General features: G+C 35.5%; 1 protein-coding gene across 1 annotated transcript in view; it reads left to right on the top strand.

Moving 5' to 3' along the window:
* The first annotated feature begins 5,126 nt into the window (after positions 1–5,126).
* The window catches only part of LOC131437583 (uncharacterized), a 153,653-nt gene continuing 140,595 nt past the window's right edge, over positions 5,127–18,184 (top strand). Inside the window, exon 1 of the mRNA XM_058607041.1 lies at positions 5,127–5,982. Coding sequence (XP_058463024.1) covers positions 5,916–5,982 — 67 coding nt within the window. The 5' untranslated portion in view covers positions 5,127–5,915. The remainder of the gene's footprint in view (positions 5,983–18,184) is intronic.

Genomic DNA, 18,184 nt, shown 5'->3' with positions numbered 1-18,184 from the left:
TCGTTGTTTCTACTGTTTCTATTGCTGTTACTGGTTTTGCTATTTTTTAACTGTTTTCGATGTTCCTACTGTTCGTACTGTTTTCACTGTTCTCTACTATATTCACTGCCTTATAAGTTTTTACTCTTTCAACTGTTTTTATAGTTTTCATTGATTTTACTGTTTTGACGTTTTCTTTTATTTTTACTGCTTTTGTTTGTACTGTTTTCTTCGCTGTTTTTGCAATTTCTACAGTTTGCCGCTGCTTGACTTCAATAATTTCAATGTTTTCGTTTCAACCGTCCTTAACTGTTTTTACTAATTTTACTGATTTCACTTTTTTCATTGTTTCAGCGGTTTCTACTACTTTTATTATTTTTTCTCTGTTTGATTTTAACGTTACTTCTTTTACTGCTTGAACTGTTCGAACTGTTTGTAGTGTTTTTCTGCTTTCTACTGTTGTTAGAATTTTCACTCAATGTAATGGTTTGACAACTTTTTTTAACTGCTTTCATTGTTTTTACTGTTTTGAGCGGATTTACTGTTTTATTGTTTTTACTAATTTTTTTTTAATTTCGACTGTTTCATTGTTTTTACTGTTTGCTTGTCTTTAGTGGTTACACTGATTTTAGTGTTACTACAGGTTTTACAATTTTTACTATTTATACTGTTTTACCGTTATTACTTTTTTACTGTTTGAACTTGTCGAACAGTTCGTAATCTTTTACTGGTTTTATTGTTTCTACTTGGTTAACTGTTTAGGTGTTTTGAATGTTTTTACAATTTTTATTGTTGTTACTGTTTATATTGTTTCAACAAATTTTTGTAATGTTTTTACTGCTTCTCTGTTTAATTTTTTTACTGTTTTCATTGGTTTCACTGTTTTTACTATTCTAACTGATTATGGTTTTACTGTTTTAGCAGCGTTTACTGTTTTTACTATTTTCCCTAGGTTTACCGTTTTTATAGTTTTTTCTGCTTTCAATGTTTTCGCTGCTTCATTGTTTTTATTGCTTTCAGCGTTTTTATTGCTTTGGCCGTTCTACGGTCTTAGCTATTTTTACTGTATTTATTATTTTCACTGAATTTTTCTGTTTTCAAAGTTTCTACTGTTCATACTGTTTTTACAGTTTGCACCGTTTTTACTGTATTTGGTGTTGTTACTCTTTTTAGGGTATTTAACACTTTGCTGGTTTTCACATTTTTTACTGTTTTTAAAGTTTATACTGTTTGAATTGTTTTAACTGTTGGTAGTATTTTACTGCTTATTACGGTTTTCACTCTTTATGCTGTTTTATTGTTTTCACTGTTTCCTTTTCTTTTGTACCTTTTTTTATTGTGTTTACTGTTTGTATTGTCTTACTGTTTATATTTTAATTTTGACTGTTTTTATGAGTAAAATCATAAAAACAGTCAAAATGAAAATATAAACAGTAAGACAGTTTTCTTGTTCTTAGTGGTTTCACTGGTTTCACTGTTTTTACTGGTTTTAGTGTTTTAATTGTTCTCACTGTTTTAGGAATGTTTACTGTTTGTTTAGTGCTTTTTCTACTTTTACTGTTCATTGTTTTACTGTTCTACCAATTTTGCTATTGTACTGTTCTATTTTTTTACTTGTTTTTTTTCTGGTTTTACAGTTATATTTATTTTGGTGTTTTTTCTGTTCTCATTCAATTCAATTGCATTTCATTCGTTTTATTTTCGCAGATATTATCTCGTTTCTTTTCTTCAATGCTCTTAATGCTTCTGCATTCTTGTGACTAATTGTGACATGTAATTTCACTCAACATTCCGTATCTTGTTCTGTTCTTTTAACTTCTTTTGCGCATCTTTTAATCAACTTAAATTTTTCTACCTCGTTTCAAATACTTTTTTTAAAGTTTATCTCTTGGTCTCTTGATTAACTGTTTTATTTACCCTCTCATTTCGTTACCTCTTGATTTTTATTATCAATATTCTCACCTCAAGATCCCATTATTTCCTTCATTCCTTTGTTCTTCGAAATTTAGTTGTTTCCTGATTATTTACTGTCTTGAACTAAAGGTCTCTTATTTTCGCATCTTAGTCTATTGTTCACCTTCTCACCAGTGTGCGTTTTGGTTTCATTGTCTTGGTTCTCAGTTTTTCAAGTTTTTAGTATTGTGCCGTTTTTAAGTATTGTGGAGCTCTCGATATTGAAGACTCTTGAATTCTTGACTTCTAAAGTTCTAGAGCTCTCAAGCTCTAATTTCCTTATTAATATTCTTATGAATATTATCTCAAAGTTCCTTATAAAAATTTTGAATTTTCGAGTTTTTCTGCTTCAGAATTCTCGCGCTACCCTATTCTGGAAATCTCTCCAGAGCTTGACCACACGAGTTCTTAGGTTCACGAGCTTTCAACTTGGCGAGCTAGTTCTCTAGCTCTTGAGTTCTCAAGCTCTTGAGTTCTCAAGGTTTGGAGCTCTCGAATTCTTGAGTTCTCAAGCTCTTAAGTTCTCAAGCTCTCGAGTTCTCAAGCTCTTGAGTTCTCAAGCTCTTGAGTTCTCAAGCTCTTGAGTTTTCAAGCTCTTGAGTTCTCAAGCTCTTGAGTTCTCAAGCTCTTGAGTTCTCAAGCTCTTGAGTTCTCAAGCTCTTGAGTTCCCAAGCTCTTGAGTTCTCAAGCTCTTGAGTTCTCAAGCTCTTGAGTTCTCAAGCTCTCGAGTTCTTAAGCTCTAGAGTTCTCAAGCTCTTGAGTTCTCAAGCTCTTGAGTTCTCAAGCTCTTGAGTTCTCAAGCTCTTGAGTTCTCAAGCTCTTGAGTTGTCAAGCTCTTGAGTAGTCAAGCTCTTGAGTTGTCAAGCTCTTGAGTTGTCAAGCTCTTGAGTTGTCAAGCTCTTGAGTTGTCAAGCTCTTGAGTTCTCAAGCTCTTGAGTTGTCAAGCTCTTGAGTTCTCAAGTTCTTGTGTTCTCAAGTTCTTGTGTTCTCAAGCTCTTGAGTTCTCAAGCTCTCGATTTCCCAAGCTTTTGAGTTCTCAAGCTCTTGAGTTGTCAAGCTCTTGAGTTGTCAAGCTCTTGAGTTGTCAAGCTCTTGAGTTGTCAAGCTCTTGAGTTGTCAAGCTCTTGAGTTCTCAAGTTCTTGTGTTCTCAAGTTCTTGTGTTCTCAAGCTCTTGAGTTCTCAAGCTCTTTATTTCCCAAGCTTTTGAGTTCTCAAGCTCTTGAGTTGTCAAGCTCTTGAGTTGTCAAGCTCTTGAGTTGTCAAGCTCTTGAGTTGTCAAGCTCTTGAGTTCTCAAGCTCTTGAGTTGTCAAGCTCTTGAGTTGTCAAGCTCTTGAGTTCTCAAGTTCTTGTGTTCTCAAGTTCTTGTGTTCTCAAGCTCTTGAGTGCTCAAGCTCTCGATTTCCCAAGCTTTTGAGTTCTCAAGCTCTTGAGTTGTCAAGCTCTTGAGTTGTCAAGCTCTTGAGTTGTCAAGCTCTTGAGTTGTCAAGCTCTTGAGTTCTCAAGTTCTTGTGTTCTCAAGTTCTTGTGTTCTCAAGCTCTTGAGTTCTCAAGCTCTTTATTTCCCAAGCTTTTGAGTTCTCAAGCTCTTGAGTTGTCAAGCTCTTGAGTTCTCAAGCTCTTGAGTTCTCAAGCTCTTGAGTTCTCAAGCTTTGGAGCTCTCGAGTTCTTGAATTCTCAAGCTCTTGAGTTCTCAAATTCGGGAGTTCTCAATCTCTTGAGTTCTTAAGATCTTTATTCTCAAGTTCTTGATTCCTTAAATTCGGGAGTTCTCAAGCTCTTGAGTTCTCAAGCTCTTGAGTTCTCAAGCTCTTGTGTTCTCAAGCTCTTGTGTTCTCAAGCTTTTGAGTTATCAGCTCTTGAGTTCTCAAGCTCTTGAGTTCTCAAGCTCTTGAGTTCTCAAGCTCTTGAGTTCTCAAGCTCTTGAGTTCTCAAGCTCTTGAGTTCTCAAGCTCTTGAGTTCTCAAGCTCTTGAGTTCTCAAGCCCTTGAGTTCTCAAGCTCTTGAGTTCTCAAGCTCTTAAGTTCTCAAGCTCTTGAGTTCTCAAGCTCTTGAGTTCTCAAGCTCTTGAGTTCTCAAGCTTTGGAGCTCTCGAGTTCTTGAATTCTCAAGCTCTTGAGTTCTCAAATTCGGGAGTTCTCAATCTCTTGAGTTCTTAAGCTCTTTATTCTCAAGTTCTTGATTCTTTAAACTCGGGAGTTCTCAAGCTCTTGAGTTCTCAAGCTCTTGAGTTCTCAAGCTCTTGATTTCCCAAGCTTTTGAGTTGTCAAGCTCTTGAGTTCTCAAGCTCTTGAGTTCTCAAGCTCTTGAGTTCTCAAGCTTTGGATCTCTCGAGTTCTTGAATTCTCAAGCTCTTGAGTTCTCAAATTCGGGAGTTCTCAATCTCTTGAGTTCGTAAGCTCTTTATTCTCAAGTTCTTGATTCCTTAAACTCGGGAGATCTCAAGCTCTTGAGTTCTAAAGCTCTTGAGTTCTCAAGCTCTTGAGTTCTCAAGCTCTTGAGTTCTCAAGCTCTTGAGTTCTCAAGCTCTTGAGTTCTCAAGCTCTTGAGTTCTCAAGCTCTTGAGTTCTCAAGCTCTTGAGTTCTCAAGCTCTTGAGTTCTCAAGCTCTTGAGTTCTCAAGCTCTTGAGTTCTCAAGCTCTTGAGTTCTCAAGCTCTTGATTTCTAAAGCTCTTGATTTCTAAAGCTCTTGATTTCTAAAGCTCTTGAGTTCTCAAGCTCTTGTGTTCTCAAGCTCTTGAGTTCTTAAGCTCTTGAGTTCTCAAGCTCGTGGGTTCTCATGCTCTTAAGTTCTCAAGCTCTTGAGTTCTCAAGCTCTTGAGCTCTCGAATTGTCGAGTTTTCGTGTTTTTTTTTCTTTCTGGTTTTGAGTTTTTCAGTTCTCAAGTTCTCGACTTCTCAATGTATTAGGTTTTCGATTTTCTAACTGTATGAACCACCCTAAAAATTTCCCTTCCACAGCTGAGGCCTCTCTGTTTTTTTTTTTTGCTCGAAATGCTCTTCTCATGTTTACAAACACTACCGGACCGAAATTTCGCTCCCACTCTCATCCGACCGAGTTCTTATCTGCTCCATTCAGGACCAAAAAACCGAAGCGATAAGATGATGGAAGGAATAAGAGGAACACGGCGGGTAAGAATGAAAAAAAGAAAAACATTAGCAAAACTAGGACTCGCCGCCTGCTATCAGCAGCGCCCTGGGTCCATTCATAGTCTACTTTGATGTGTGTCGGTTCGGTCGCCGTCGTCGTCGTCATCGCAGTAGAGTTTCGGCCGGCAGCCAGCGAACAAGTGCTTTCGAACAGGAACAGTTCGCCAGGAAGAAACAGCCCAACCGTTTGTGTCGGGGAAAAGTGCTCCCTTCAGATACAGGCCAGTACAGCAGTCAGAAGTCAGCATTTTAAGTTTTATGACATGACGAACGGAAACAAGGCAAAGTAAAGAAATTTACTGTTTACTGTGCTTCCAAACATCGGCGAACTTCCGAAAGTTCCGAAAGGGCGCGGCGTGTTTGTGTAATCTTGTGACCGTACTTTATCTTTCGTGTGTTGTTTTTTTCTTCTGCTCTCTTCAAGTGGAAAATTGCGTGCTTTTCGGTAGTCGGTCGGTAGTGGAAATTTCAGCTTTTTCTACCCTATCACTAGAGGGTGAGAGCGTTTGTGATTAGGTATTCCGGTGCCGGAAAAGAAGTTTCCCGATGCCAGAAGCTTGAAGCAGAAACCTCGAAGTGAACGTGAGTGTGACCAAGGTCTAAGTGTAACCGAAATGTTGGCAACCAGTTCTTCTTCCCGACCCGTTTGCTCGATCAAAGCAAGCTTCGCTGCAGAAACCACTACTTCTTAGCTAGTTAGTCCGGGGACAATCTAACGAAGCCGCACTCGGACGGGTCATCATCGCAGAAAATCACTTAGATTTGAACAGTTTTTCGAATTACAGCAGCCGAGGCTCCCCTCTTTCTTCACTACGCACCCAAGCAATCAGCCGTCATGTTCTCGCTCTGTTCGAAGCCAGCTTCCACAGCATCGTCGTCATCGCAGCGTTCACAGCAGCATGGTAAGTTCAAAATCGTATCCATGGTCCATCTAGGGGGGGCCCTCCTTTTCATGTGACAGTCTCTCTGTAATCTAGTCCTGTAGAGAGAGAGAGAAAAATGCATACAAGCACCACTATGTTTTGTTTACCCTTTTCTTCATAGCCTACTTTAACTGGCAGGGTTAGAAAATACGAGAGAGAGAGAGCACGAGCGAGAGGGAGAAGGAGTGGAATCAAAAAGCATCCAGCTGCGAAGCTGGAAAAACGTTTCTTCACTCTTCCGTCCGTCCGTCGGTTGTCGTTGCTGTCAAAGGTTGCTTCGATCGAACCTAGAAAAAAAAACACGGAAAGGCCGGGCGTGGCGGTGTGAAGACGCCCCCTGGTAGCGTGGTGTGTGCGAGTAAAATTGAATTATCCGGTTGATGGCGGCGGCAACGACGGCTGGGTGCTTCTTGTTTTTTTCTTTATATTTTTTTGTTTCGCACTAGGCGTCAGGCACCCCAACTTTTGCATTATCGTGATGAGAGAAAGTTTATTATTTTGTCCAAAACCCGTGAAATTTTTTTTCTGTTTTTTTTGTTGCCATTCTTTGTCGCGGTCGTTGGTCGCGATTTGCGGTTCCGTTGGCAGTTTTGCGAAGCATTGGCACGCATACGAGGAGCTAACGGGGTTTGTTCGTGGAAACTGGTAATTTGAAGACGGAAATCACCTTGCCAGAATCCGCTCGCACGGTTTTTTTTTTCATAACTCTACAACACCAAAGATTACAGGGACATGAACTTAGCGAGGCACCTCTCGCTGATGAAAACGCAAATAGGTGAATAATTTGTTGTTGATTAGTTGCTAATTAGTTACGGTAAGCATTTGCAAAGTTCATATGAAGTTGACGAAGCACCTCTCCTAAATAAGCTTGAAAGCAAATCGAAACCCAACAACAATTTCAAAACTACCGTAACTAATTAGCAACTTATTAGCAACAAATTCTACTTTGAGTATCAATTTGTTTTCGAGCCTTTTTAGGAGGGGTGCTTTGATAACTTTATATGAACTTAGGGAAGTACTAAAAAAATTGAGCAACAAATTCAAAATTACCGTAACTAATTAGCAACTTATCAGCAACTGACTATTCACTGGGTTTTGATTTGTTTTAGGAGAGGTGCTTTGTAATTTTCATATGAGGTTAGAGAAGTACTGAAAAAATTGAGCAACAAACTCAAAACTACCGTAACTAATTAGTAACTTATTAGCAAAAAACTTTTCACTGCGTTTTGATTTGTTTTCAAACTTATTTAGGAAGGGTGCTTCGTTATCTTCGTATGAACTTAGCGAAGTACTAAAAAATTGAGCAACAAATTCAAAATTACCGTAACAAATTAGCAACTAATTAACAACAAATTATTCACATATTTGTTTAGAGGGACATAAATTTTGAGTACTCAACAGTTACTCCAAAACCCGTCACTTTGGGGTAAGATATTACAAATCCTACAATAAAACTGTGAATCCGAAGAAACTAGGAACAGCAAATCTTTTATTTGCCAAGCAACTTGTAGATTTGGATGGACACAACAAACTTTCCGAATGGACGCCCTTCTTTTCGCTTCTGGTTATTGAAATTTTGATTTTGCTGAAGCATCTCCCACTACTACTAGAGAAACCGGCCAGAATGCCAAAAAAAAAAAGAATCTTGTTTGGTAAGTGTGATTTAAACTGAACCTTTTTTGTGTTTCGTCTTCGACTAATCAGTACTTAGCAGTTCATATTGAACTGCCACACCACTCAGAGCAGTGCGGCATAAACTGCTCTAAGCAGACGTAAAGTTTTCTCCACTAGAAAATGAAAACTCTGCATATGAAAAAATATACTTATCATTAGTTTGCAATTTTCTGACGATGTCTAGAGAATACGGACCGAGTGCCAAAAAAAATCTTATTTGGCAAAGCAATTTGCAGATTTGGCTGAATGCTACTTCAACTATTTCTTGCTCTCTGCTTCGCTTTCAGTCAAGATGAGTGTGAGAAGAAACAACTTCTACTACTTAAAAAAAACGTGTCTTTTAAGCCCAATAACTGTTCGTGTCAATGTTTGAATCACTCGTGGTTATGACTATTTTTGATTTGATTTGATCAGATTGCTCCGAGTCTAGACAGAATAGCGAGTAAGGCAGAATCCATATCATCCATTATTGCTCGAAGGTTGGGAACCGAATCTGCACCGTGCAGGCCAAGGATTGTCGTGATGAAAATTTACCGACTTGTGCCAGGGTTTTGTGTACTTTTTAATCATCAAATTAATGGCGTTCGATAGAATCGTTTCTTTTTTGAGTTTTACTACCACTCGGAAATAATTTGCAATAATTTAATTATGAAACATGTCTTCGCATGAAATTTCATGAGCAAAATTATTGATATTAAGAAAATGTTCATGGAAAGATGAATTATTGTTCATGAAATCATGAATAATAAGGCATGATTGATTGGATTCATGATTTCTAATCATTGCACCGGCAATGAATTTTTATCCGCGCAGTTTACGAAGCCCTGATCTGATATCATCAAACACAGAACGTATTTACGTCAAAAATTTCGAAAATATCTCAAAGAATTGCCCCGACACCAAGAGGAACCTAACAGTTTTTGATTTGTGCGTTGCTCCGCTATTCCTCTCTTCTCTCAGATTTTGTGAAGTTTTAAACCAATTTCAGCCTTCAAAATTGTCCAAAATTTCTCGAATAGTCGGAGATTTGGACAGTTTTTAGGATTCAAGTCGTGATGTACCACAATGCAATTACTTCCCTATTTTCCCATTTCTTCGTCACAGTAGTGACAAGATGCCATATTAAACCAAAAAAAAGCGATTCGAATAAGGTTACTTTAAAAAAGGCAATCGGTGTTTTTGAAAGTACTTTTTGAGGCAGATTTTACCATTTATATTATTGAGATGAGTGGATGATTGATTTCACCGCGTCTCATTTCTACGTAATTGTTGAGTAAATAGTGGCAAGATGCCAAATCTTACAAAATCAGTGCGATTTCAAGATACTGTTTTGAAAGTTTCAATCACCGTTTTAGGAGACTTTCTTTGCTGTAGATTTCACTGTTGATATTTCCGGTCGGGGTTGATTTTACCGCGTTCCATTTCTTCAAAATTGCATTGGCAAGATGATAAATTGAGCCAAAAAAACTGCGATTTGAGAAAGTTGCTTTACTACTCGGTACTCGGTGTTTTTGAAAGTACTCTATGAGGCAGACTTTCCTATTAATATGTCCAGTTGGAATGAGTAGTTGATTGACTTTACTGCGTCTCATTTTTTCGTCACTATTGAGTGAGCAGTAGTAAGATAACAAATCAAGCCAAACATTGGTGAATTAGGAATGTTGTTTTGAAAGTTTCGATCGGCGATTTTAAAGGCACTCTTTGATGTAGATTTCACTGTTAATATATCCGGTCCGGGCGATTGGTTGATTGATTTTACCACGTTCCACGTTTTCATAATTGTAGTGGCAAGATGCCAAAGAGAGCCAAATCAGAGCGATTTAAGAATGTTGCTTTAAAAAGGCAATGGGCGTTTTTGAAATCACTCTTCGATGTAGATATCATTGTTAATACTTCCGTTCTGGACGATTGGTTGATTGACTCTACCGCGTCGCATTTCTTCGTCACTGTTGAGTAAGTAGTGGCAAGATGCCAAGTCATGCCGAAACGGTGCGATTTGAAGATGCTGTTTTGAAAGTTTTTGTTGATTGATTTTACCACATTTCAATTTTTGTAACTGTGGCGAGAGTCGTGACAAAATGTCGAATCGAGCCAAAAAAGGCCGATTTGAAAATACTGTTTCAAATGTTTCAATCGCCGTTTTTAAACGCACTATTTGATGTGGATTTCGATATTAATATTCCCGGTTCGGATGAGCGGTTGATTGACTTTACCGCGTCCCTCGTCTTCATCACTCCTGAGTGAGTAGTGGTAATATGCCAAACGAGTAAAAAACAGCGATTTAAAAATGCTATTTCAAAAGTTTTAATCGGCGTTTTTGAAGGATGTAGATTTCACTGTTAATATATCCGGTCTGGTTGATTGGTTGATTGATTTTACCACGTTCCATTCCTTTCGTCACAGTTGAGTGAGTAGTGGCAAGATACCAAATAGAGCCAAAAACTGACGATTTGAGAATGTTACTGTAAAAAAAAAGCAATCGAAGTTTTTGAAGGTACTGTTTGAGGCAAATTTTACTATTAATACTTGCAGTTGTGATGAGTGGTTCGTTGACTCTAACGCGTTCTATTTCTTCGTCATTGTTGAGTGAGTGGTGGAAAGATGCCAAGTCAAGCCAAAGCAGGGCGATTTGGAAATGTTTCAAATGTTTTAGTCGACGATTTTAAATGCACTCTTTGATGCAGATTTCACTGGTAATATTTCCGGTTGGAATGTTTAGTTGATTAATTTTACCCCGTATCTGTTGCGAGAGTCGTGGCAAAATGCTGAATCAAGCCAAAAAAGGGCGATTTGAAAATACTGTTTTAGAAGTTTCAATCGCCGTTTTTAAAGGCACTATTTGATGTGGTTTTCGATATTAATATTCCCGGTTGAGATGAGCGGTTGATTGACTTTACTGCGTTCCATTTATTCGTAACTGTTGAGTGAGTAGTGACAAGATGTCAACGAACCGAAACAGGTCGATTTTAGAATGTTGCTTTGAAGCAATCGACGCAATCGGCTCTTCGTGGCAGATTTTACTATCATTATTCTCGGTTGGGATGAGTGGTCCGCGTCCCTCGTCTTCATCACTGCTGAGTGAGTAGTGGCAAGAAGCCAAAGCAACTAAAAAAAGCGATTTACAAACGCCGTTTTAAAAGTTCCAATCGCCGTTTTTAAACGCACTATTTGATGTGAACTTCAATAGTAATATTCCCGGTTAGGATGAATGGTTGATTGACTCTACGGCGTTCCATTTATTCGTAACTGTTTAGTGAGTAGCAGATGCCAAATCAAACCAAGTCAGGGCAATTTGAGAATGTTGCTTTTAAATTAGCAACCAGTGTTTTTGAAGGAGCTCTTCGAGGCAGATTTTACTATTAATATTTCCGGTTGGGATTCGTGATTGATTGACTTTACCGCGTCCCTCGTCTTCATCACTGCTGAGTGAGTAGTGGCAAGAAGCCAAATCAATTAAAAAAAAGAGCGATTTAAAAATGCTGTTTCAAAGGTTTTAATCGGCGATTTTAAAGGCACTCGTTGATGTGGATTTCACAGTTAATATTTGCGGTTGGGTTTGCATTTCTTCGTCACTGTTGAGTGAGTTGTGGCAAGATGCCAAATAGAGTCAAAAAATGACGATTTGAGGATGTTCCTTAAAAAGGCAATTGGCGTTTTAGAAGGCACTATTTGATGCAGCGATATGATTTGATAATAGTGAAATTAAGTAGTGGCAAGATGCCAAATCAAGCCAAAACTGGGCGATTTGATAATGGTACTTTGAAAGTGGCTATCGGTGCTTACGAAGGCTTCTTTTGATATAGATTTCACTGTTCATATTCCCATCTGAGATTAGTGATTGGTTTTTTTTTTTACCGAACGTATGAATGGCTTGCCGAACAAGACAATTTTTCGGAAATTTTTCTATTTTCTGTTGTTTAATCTGTGCGTTAAAAAACTCTTTTCGGGCACGCTTTTGAAGTCAAAACTAATCCAATATATTTGTAAATTTGACAGTTACTAGTATTTAAGCAGGGGTCGGTCGAAAAATGAAAAGAAAACGTATCTCGATTTCATCTAAAGCGTTCCCCACGAAAATGACATCGGCATTTGTTTCAACATAAACCAACGCCATGTCCAACCTCTCCGGATTCCCGGAAAATCCCGAGGAAGTGGAAAAAGTTTTTCCCGTCATCAAGGGATTAAAAATGGGCAATGTTTTTCGCCGGTCCTGCTCCGTTGGCCCGCCTGTAGACGACACGCATTTCAAAACAACCGAGCGGGCGGCGGAGGGTGTTTGATCGAAACTCAACACGCACAAAATTGGGCCCGGCGCCGAACGTTTCCTACCGCCGTCACTGGTCACTGGTTGCTTTTTCCTGGAAGTCGACGAATTTTCCTAGTAGACCAGCCAGCCAGTAGGATTTGGCTTTCAGGACTCATACCCCCATAGCTCTCGTGTTTTGATTGTGGACTTGAGCGCTGGAATGAGCAAATAGGCGTTTAATGATTTTCTAGCTCCCGCTTTTCGGCGTGACGACGTTGTGTAAATCTATGCCTGACTTGTCCGGAACTGTGGAGCGAAGACCGAATTTTCCCGGAGCACATTTCAAAACCATTTCACTTAAGTATCGGTTCAAGGGTAAAGTGGTTAGCCTTTTTGAGAGTGCAGTAATTCGGACTTGGAAGTGTGTTGAAAGAAGCTATAGATTTCGCCTTCTCGCACTAATGGTGATTGGAAAGAATTTTCTTTGTTTGGTTGGGAAGTTGAAGTTGGGGAGTTTCCGCGAGGCGAGTTAAATTAATTAGCGATTGAACTGAAACAAAATTGATGTTCTTCCCAAATGGGAAGAACTGTTCGATGTTATCTAAACTCTGCGATCTTTCAAGCATTCACACGTACAACCTGCAATTGCTGTTTAGTTCAACGGTAAAATCATCATCCGAACGTCAAAATACGTGCCGTCGTGAATCTGGAAACCAACCAACAACACACAAACAATTTTAATCAGTTCACGTTGACGATGCTTGACGGAGTGCTAACTAGTAGGCTATGGAAGCGGAAAACACGTGACAACCAACCCGTAACGAGTTGAGCTCCTTTTATTCATCGGTGCGAAAATTCTCAGCAAGCGACGATGTATTCGTGTTTGTTTGCGTGTGCCTGTCAAATTGGAATCAAACCTGCAGAAGAGTGAACCAAAATATGGTGCAAGCTTTCGCTTTGAACTTCTCTAGTGGCGGAACCTGCAATCAACCCATTGAAAAGTAATATTTCAGTCGTCGGAAATCTCATTGCATTTTTTTTTATTTTCGCCCACAGAAATACGATCAATGTATTTTTTTCCGGAATTGTTTTTCAAGATCCATTTGCTAGCACTGTGATTGTGAATCTAGCCACCTAATTGCGAACTCAATCATAAATAACAACCTTCGAACTTGCTTCGCTGTCCCCCACATCGGAGTTGAGAAAAAAAAACGAAACTGCCAGACCTTCACAGTCAAATAACTTTCATCATCCTGATTACTATTTGAGGAAGAGCTGAACGACCTTCCCCCACTACCAGTAAATCATTCCTTTGTCCAACAAGAGTTCCCGGGATTTTTTTTTGCCAGTTTGCTTTCTTCGATTGTGGAAGAACAATGAACTTGAAAACCAAGAAACGGACGAGAAACCACTTGTACTGATTCGTTATCATCGTAATCATCATCGTCATCATCATCATCATCATCAGCGTCCTTTCAATTGTCATTCCCGATATCAGATTTATTGTTAGCCACTCGTAGCCCATAACCGTTCAATGCCAAATACGTTGAGTGTTCGCTGCCTGTCAGAGGACTTTCGAAGGATTTTCGTATCAAGAGTACGGAACAATTTCGGAAGTTTTTTTTCTGTGTTGTTGTCATTCGTACATTAAACTGATACACGATTTTATCTATATTTGTAGTCTGCAATGACCGATTTGAAGAACATTTCAATCATCGGCTTGAACCCGGTTTCGAAACCGATCCGTCAATTTACATTCCATCGCTATTCGTTTTCGTATTGAATTCAGGATCCACTCGAAATGGGTGGAGAAAAACCAAAACGTAGCGGGAGGAGGACAGGGACGGGGGGATCCGATTACGACGTATGTCACCCTCTCCGTTTTGTCTGATCATCGAGACGACCGAGCAGAGAGCATTATTAACCGCTTCAACGAACTGATTATGGCAATTGGCGAAAATCCTTCTCGATTCTCTGCACGACCCATTTCATTAGCGAATGCTTGAATTTATGGAATTTTCAACTCTTGGTTCGAATTTATACAATTGTTCCTTAAAAAGTTCGATATTTGTTTTTTTTTTCAATTTCGAAATTGCTCATTGTTCACAAGTTCTTATGTCATGCCTCACCGTATGATTTTTTTTTGTGGTAAATTGTTAAATAGGATCGCGACGATCTCACCTTTTGTGTCACGAATACAGTTTTTTCACTATTTATCATCCAACTGACGCGGCAAAAAATTTTAAAGTTTCTAGCTTGTTTTAATTGTAACAAACAAAATAGGAAATGGGAAACTAGAAACTAGAAATAAATAGAGTAAAGGAAATAGTAAAAAACTAAATAGAAAATAGAAAATAAAAAATAGGTAACGAAAAACAGGAAATACAAACGAAGAAAAATAAAAAATGAAAGATAAAACAATTGGAAATAGGAAACACGAAATAGAAATTCAAATATGGAAAATCAAACATGAAAAACGAAAAATTGAAAGTGAGAAATAAAAAAATAGAAAATAGAAACAAGAAACTGCAAATAAGAAACTAAAACAAAAAACTAGAGGCTAGAAGCTAGAAACTAGAAACTCTAAACTAGAACCTAAAAATTAGAAACAAAAAACTAGAAACTAGAAACTGAAAGCTGAAAATCACAAACTAGAAATTAAATAATAGCGACCAGAAACAAGAAATCAGAAACTAGAAACTAGAAATTAGAAACTAGAAATTAGAAACTAGAAACTAGAAACCAGAAACGAAAAATTAAAAGTAGAGGCTAGAAACTAGAATCTAAAAACTAGAACCTAAAAACTAGAAACTAAAACCTAGAAACCATATATTAGCAACTAGACACTAGAAATGAGAAACTAGAAACTACAAAGTAGAAACAATAAATTAGAAACTAAGAACTAGGAACTGGAAACTTAGAAACTAAGAACTAGGAAGAAAAAAAAACTTAGAAATTATGAACTAAAAATTAGAAACTAAAAACTAGAGACTAGAAGATAGGAAATAGAATATGGAAGCTAGAAACAAGAACCTAAAAAACTAGAAAGTAAAATTAGAGACTAAAAACTAGCAACTAGAAATTAGTAACTAGGAAGTAGAAACTAGAAAATAGAATCTAAAAACTAGAAATCAGTTACTAGAAACTAGAAACAAGAAATTACAGACTAAGAGCAAGGAATTGGAAACTAGGAACTAAAAGATAGAAACTAAAAATAAGAGACTAGATGTTAGAAACTAGCAAATTGAAGCTAGAAACTAAAACTTTAAAACTAGAAAATAGATACTAGAAACAAGAACCTAAAAACTAGAAAGTAAATTTGGAAACCAGAAAAAAGAAACTAGAAACAAGAACCTAAAAACTAGAAAGTAAAATTGGAAGCTAGAAACTAAAATCTACAAGCTAGAAACTAGCAATAGGAAATTAAAAACTAGAAACTAGGAAATAGAAACTAGAAACTAAAAACTAAAAAATAGAAACTAGAAACTAAAAACTAAAAACTAGAAACTAAAAGCTACAAGCTAGAAACTAGCAACACGAAATTAGAAACTAGGAAATAGAAACTAGGAACTAGAAAATAAAAACTAGACACTAAAAACTAGAAACAAGGAATCATAGACTAAGAGCTTGGAACTGGAAACTATAAATTAGAAATGAGGAACTAAAAATTAGAGATTAGAAGCTATAAACTGGAACTTTAAAACTAGAAACTAGAAAATAGAAACTAGAAACTGGAAACTAGAAAATAGAAAGTAGAAACTAAAAACTAGAAACTAAAAGTTACAAGCTAGAAACTAGCAATAGGAAATTAAAAACTAGGAACTAGAAACTAGAAACTAAAAACTAGAAACTAGAAGCTACAAGCTAGAAACTAGCAATAAGAAATTAGAAACTAGAAAATAGAAACTAGACACTAAAAACTAGAAACAAGAAATTATAGACTAAGAGCTAGGAACTGGAAACTATAAATTAGAAACTAGGAACTAGGAACTAAAAATTAGTTAATTTTACATCTATTTTAACTAGAAAATAGACTAATTTTAACTAATCTATTTTAACTAGAAAATAGAAACTAGAAACTGGAAACTAGAAAATAGAAACTAAAAACTAGAAACTAAAAGCTACAAGCTAGAAATGCAACAGGAAATTAAAAACTAAGAACTAGGAACTAGAAACTAGAAACTAGAAGCTACAAGCTAGAAACTAGCAACAAGAAATTAGAAACTAGAAAATAGAAACTAGAAACTAGAAACAAGAAATTATAGACTAAGAGCTAGGAATAAAAGCTTTATAGTTTCCAAATTGGAAATTAGGAGCTAAAAATTAGAGACTAGAAGCTAGAAACTAGAAAATTGAAGCTAGAAACTAGAACTTTAAAACTAGAAACTAGAAAATAGAAACAAGAGACTAAAAACTGAAAACCAGAAACTAGAAACTAAGAACTAAGATAAAACAACTAAGAACTAAGAACTAAAAACACTAAACTAAGAACTTCAAACCAAAATCTAAAAACTAGAAACTAAAAACTAAAAACTAACTGTAAAATGTAAAATGTAAAATGTAAAATGTAAAATGTAAAATGTAAAATGTAAAATGTAAAATGTAAAATGTAAAATGTAAAATGTAAAATGTAAAATGTAAAATGTAAAATGTAAAATGTAAAATGTAAAATGTAAAATGTAAAATGTAAAATGTAAAATGTAAAATGTAAAATGTAAAATGTAAAATGTAAAATGTAAAATGTAAAATGTAAAATGTAAAATGTAAAATGTAAAATGTAAAATGTAAAATGTAAAATGTAAAATGTAAAATGTAAAATGTAAAATGTAAAATGTAAAATGTAAAATGTAAAATGTAAAATGTAAAATGTAAAATGTAAAATGTAAAATGTAAAATGTAAAATGTAAAATGTAAAATGTAAAATGTAAAATGTAAAATGTAAAATGTAAAATGTAAAATGTAAAATGTAAAATGTAAAATGTAAAATGTAAAATGTAAAATGTAAAATGTAAAATGTAAAATGTAAAATGTAAAATGTAAAATGTAAAATGTAAAATGTAAAATGTAAAATGTAAAATGTAAAATGTAAAATGTAAAATGTAAAATGTAAAATGTAAAATGTAAAATGTAAAATGTAAAATGTAAAATGTAAAATGTAAAATGTAAAATGTAAAATGTAAAATGTAAAATGTAAAATGTAAAATGTAAAATGTAAAATGTAAAATGTAAAATGTAAAATATAAAATGTAAAATGTAAAATGTAAAATGTAAAATGTAAAATGTAAAATGTAAAATGTAAAATGTAAAATGTAAAATGTAAAATGTAAAATGTAAAATGTAAAATGTAAAATGTAAAATGTAAAATGTAAAATGTAAAATGTAAAATGTAAAATGTAAAATGTAAAATGTAAAATGTAAAATGTAAAATGTAAAATGTAAAATGTAAAATGTAAAATGTAAAATGTAAAATGTAGAATGTAGAATGTAAAATGTAAAATGTAAAATGTAAAATGTAAAATGTAAAATATAAAATATAAAATGTAAAATGTAAAATGTAAAATGCAAAATGTAAAATGTAAAATGTAAAATGTGAAATGTAAAATGTAAAATGTACGAAATAGAAAATACTAATAGAACAAAGGAAATAGAAAATATTAAAAAAAAAAACAAAAATATACAGAAAATAAGAAAGAAAAAAATTATTAGAAAGGAAGCATGAAATTGGAAATAGGAAATAGGGAAAAGGAATGGGGAAAAAGGAATGAAGAAATGAAATGAGAATAGAAAATTGAAATGTGTAATAAGAAAGGGGAAATAGAAAACAGCATATAGGATATAGTAAATAGACGATAAAAAAAGAGTACGGGAGTTCATGTGAACGTGAATGTGAATCAGAGTGTGAATGTGAATGTTTATAAGAGTACGAGTACGAATCAAAATCCGAGTACAAATCAAAGTCCGAACCTAAAAATCGGAAAATAGAAAATGGAAAACTGAAAACGGGAAATGGAAAATTCAGAATGCAAAATGGAAAATGAAAAATGGAAAACAAAATGGGAAATGGAAAATGGAAGGTGGAATAAAAAATAGAAAATGGAGATTGAAAAACGGGAATTGGAAACAGAAAACAAAAAGAAGTAAAGAGAAAAGATGAAGAAAGAAAACAGAAAATAGGAGAAAAGAACGAGAAGAAGGACAAAGTAACAAGAAAGAAAGAAAAAATGGAAAAGAAAAGAGATATTTGACATAAGAAATACAAAA

Source organism: Malaya genurostris, chromosome 1 (genome assembly GCF_030247185.1).
Source record: "Malaya genurostris strain Urasoe2022 chromosome 1, Malgen_1.1, whole genome shotgun sequence".
Classification (NCBI taxonomy): Eukaryota; Metazoa; Arthropoda; class Insecta; order Diptera; family Culicidae; genus Malaya; species Malaya genurostris.
The sequence above is the reverse complement of the archived record's forward strand: the minus strand, read 5'-3'. Positions and strand labels throughout refer to the sequence as shown.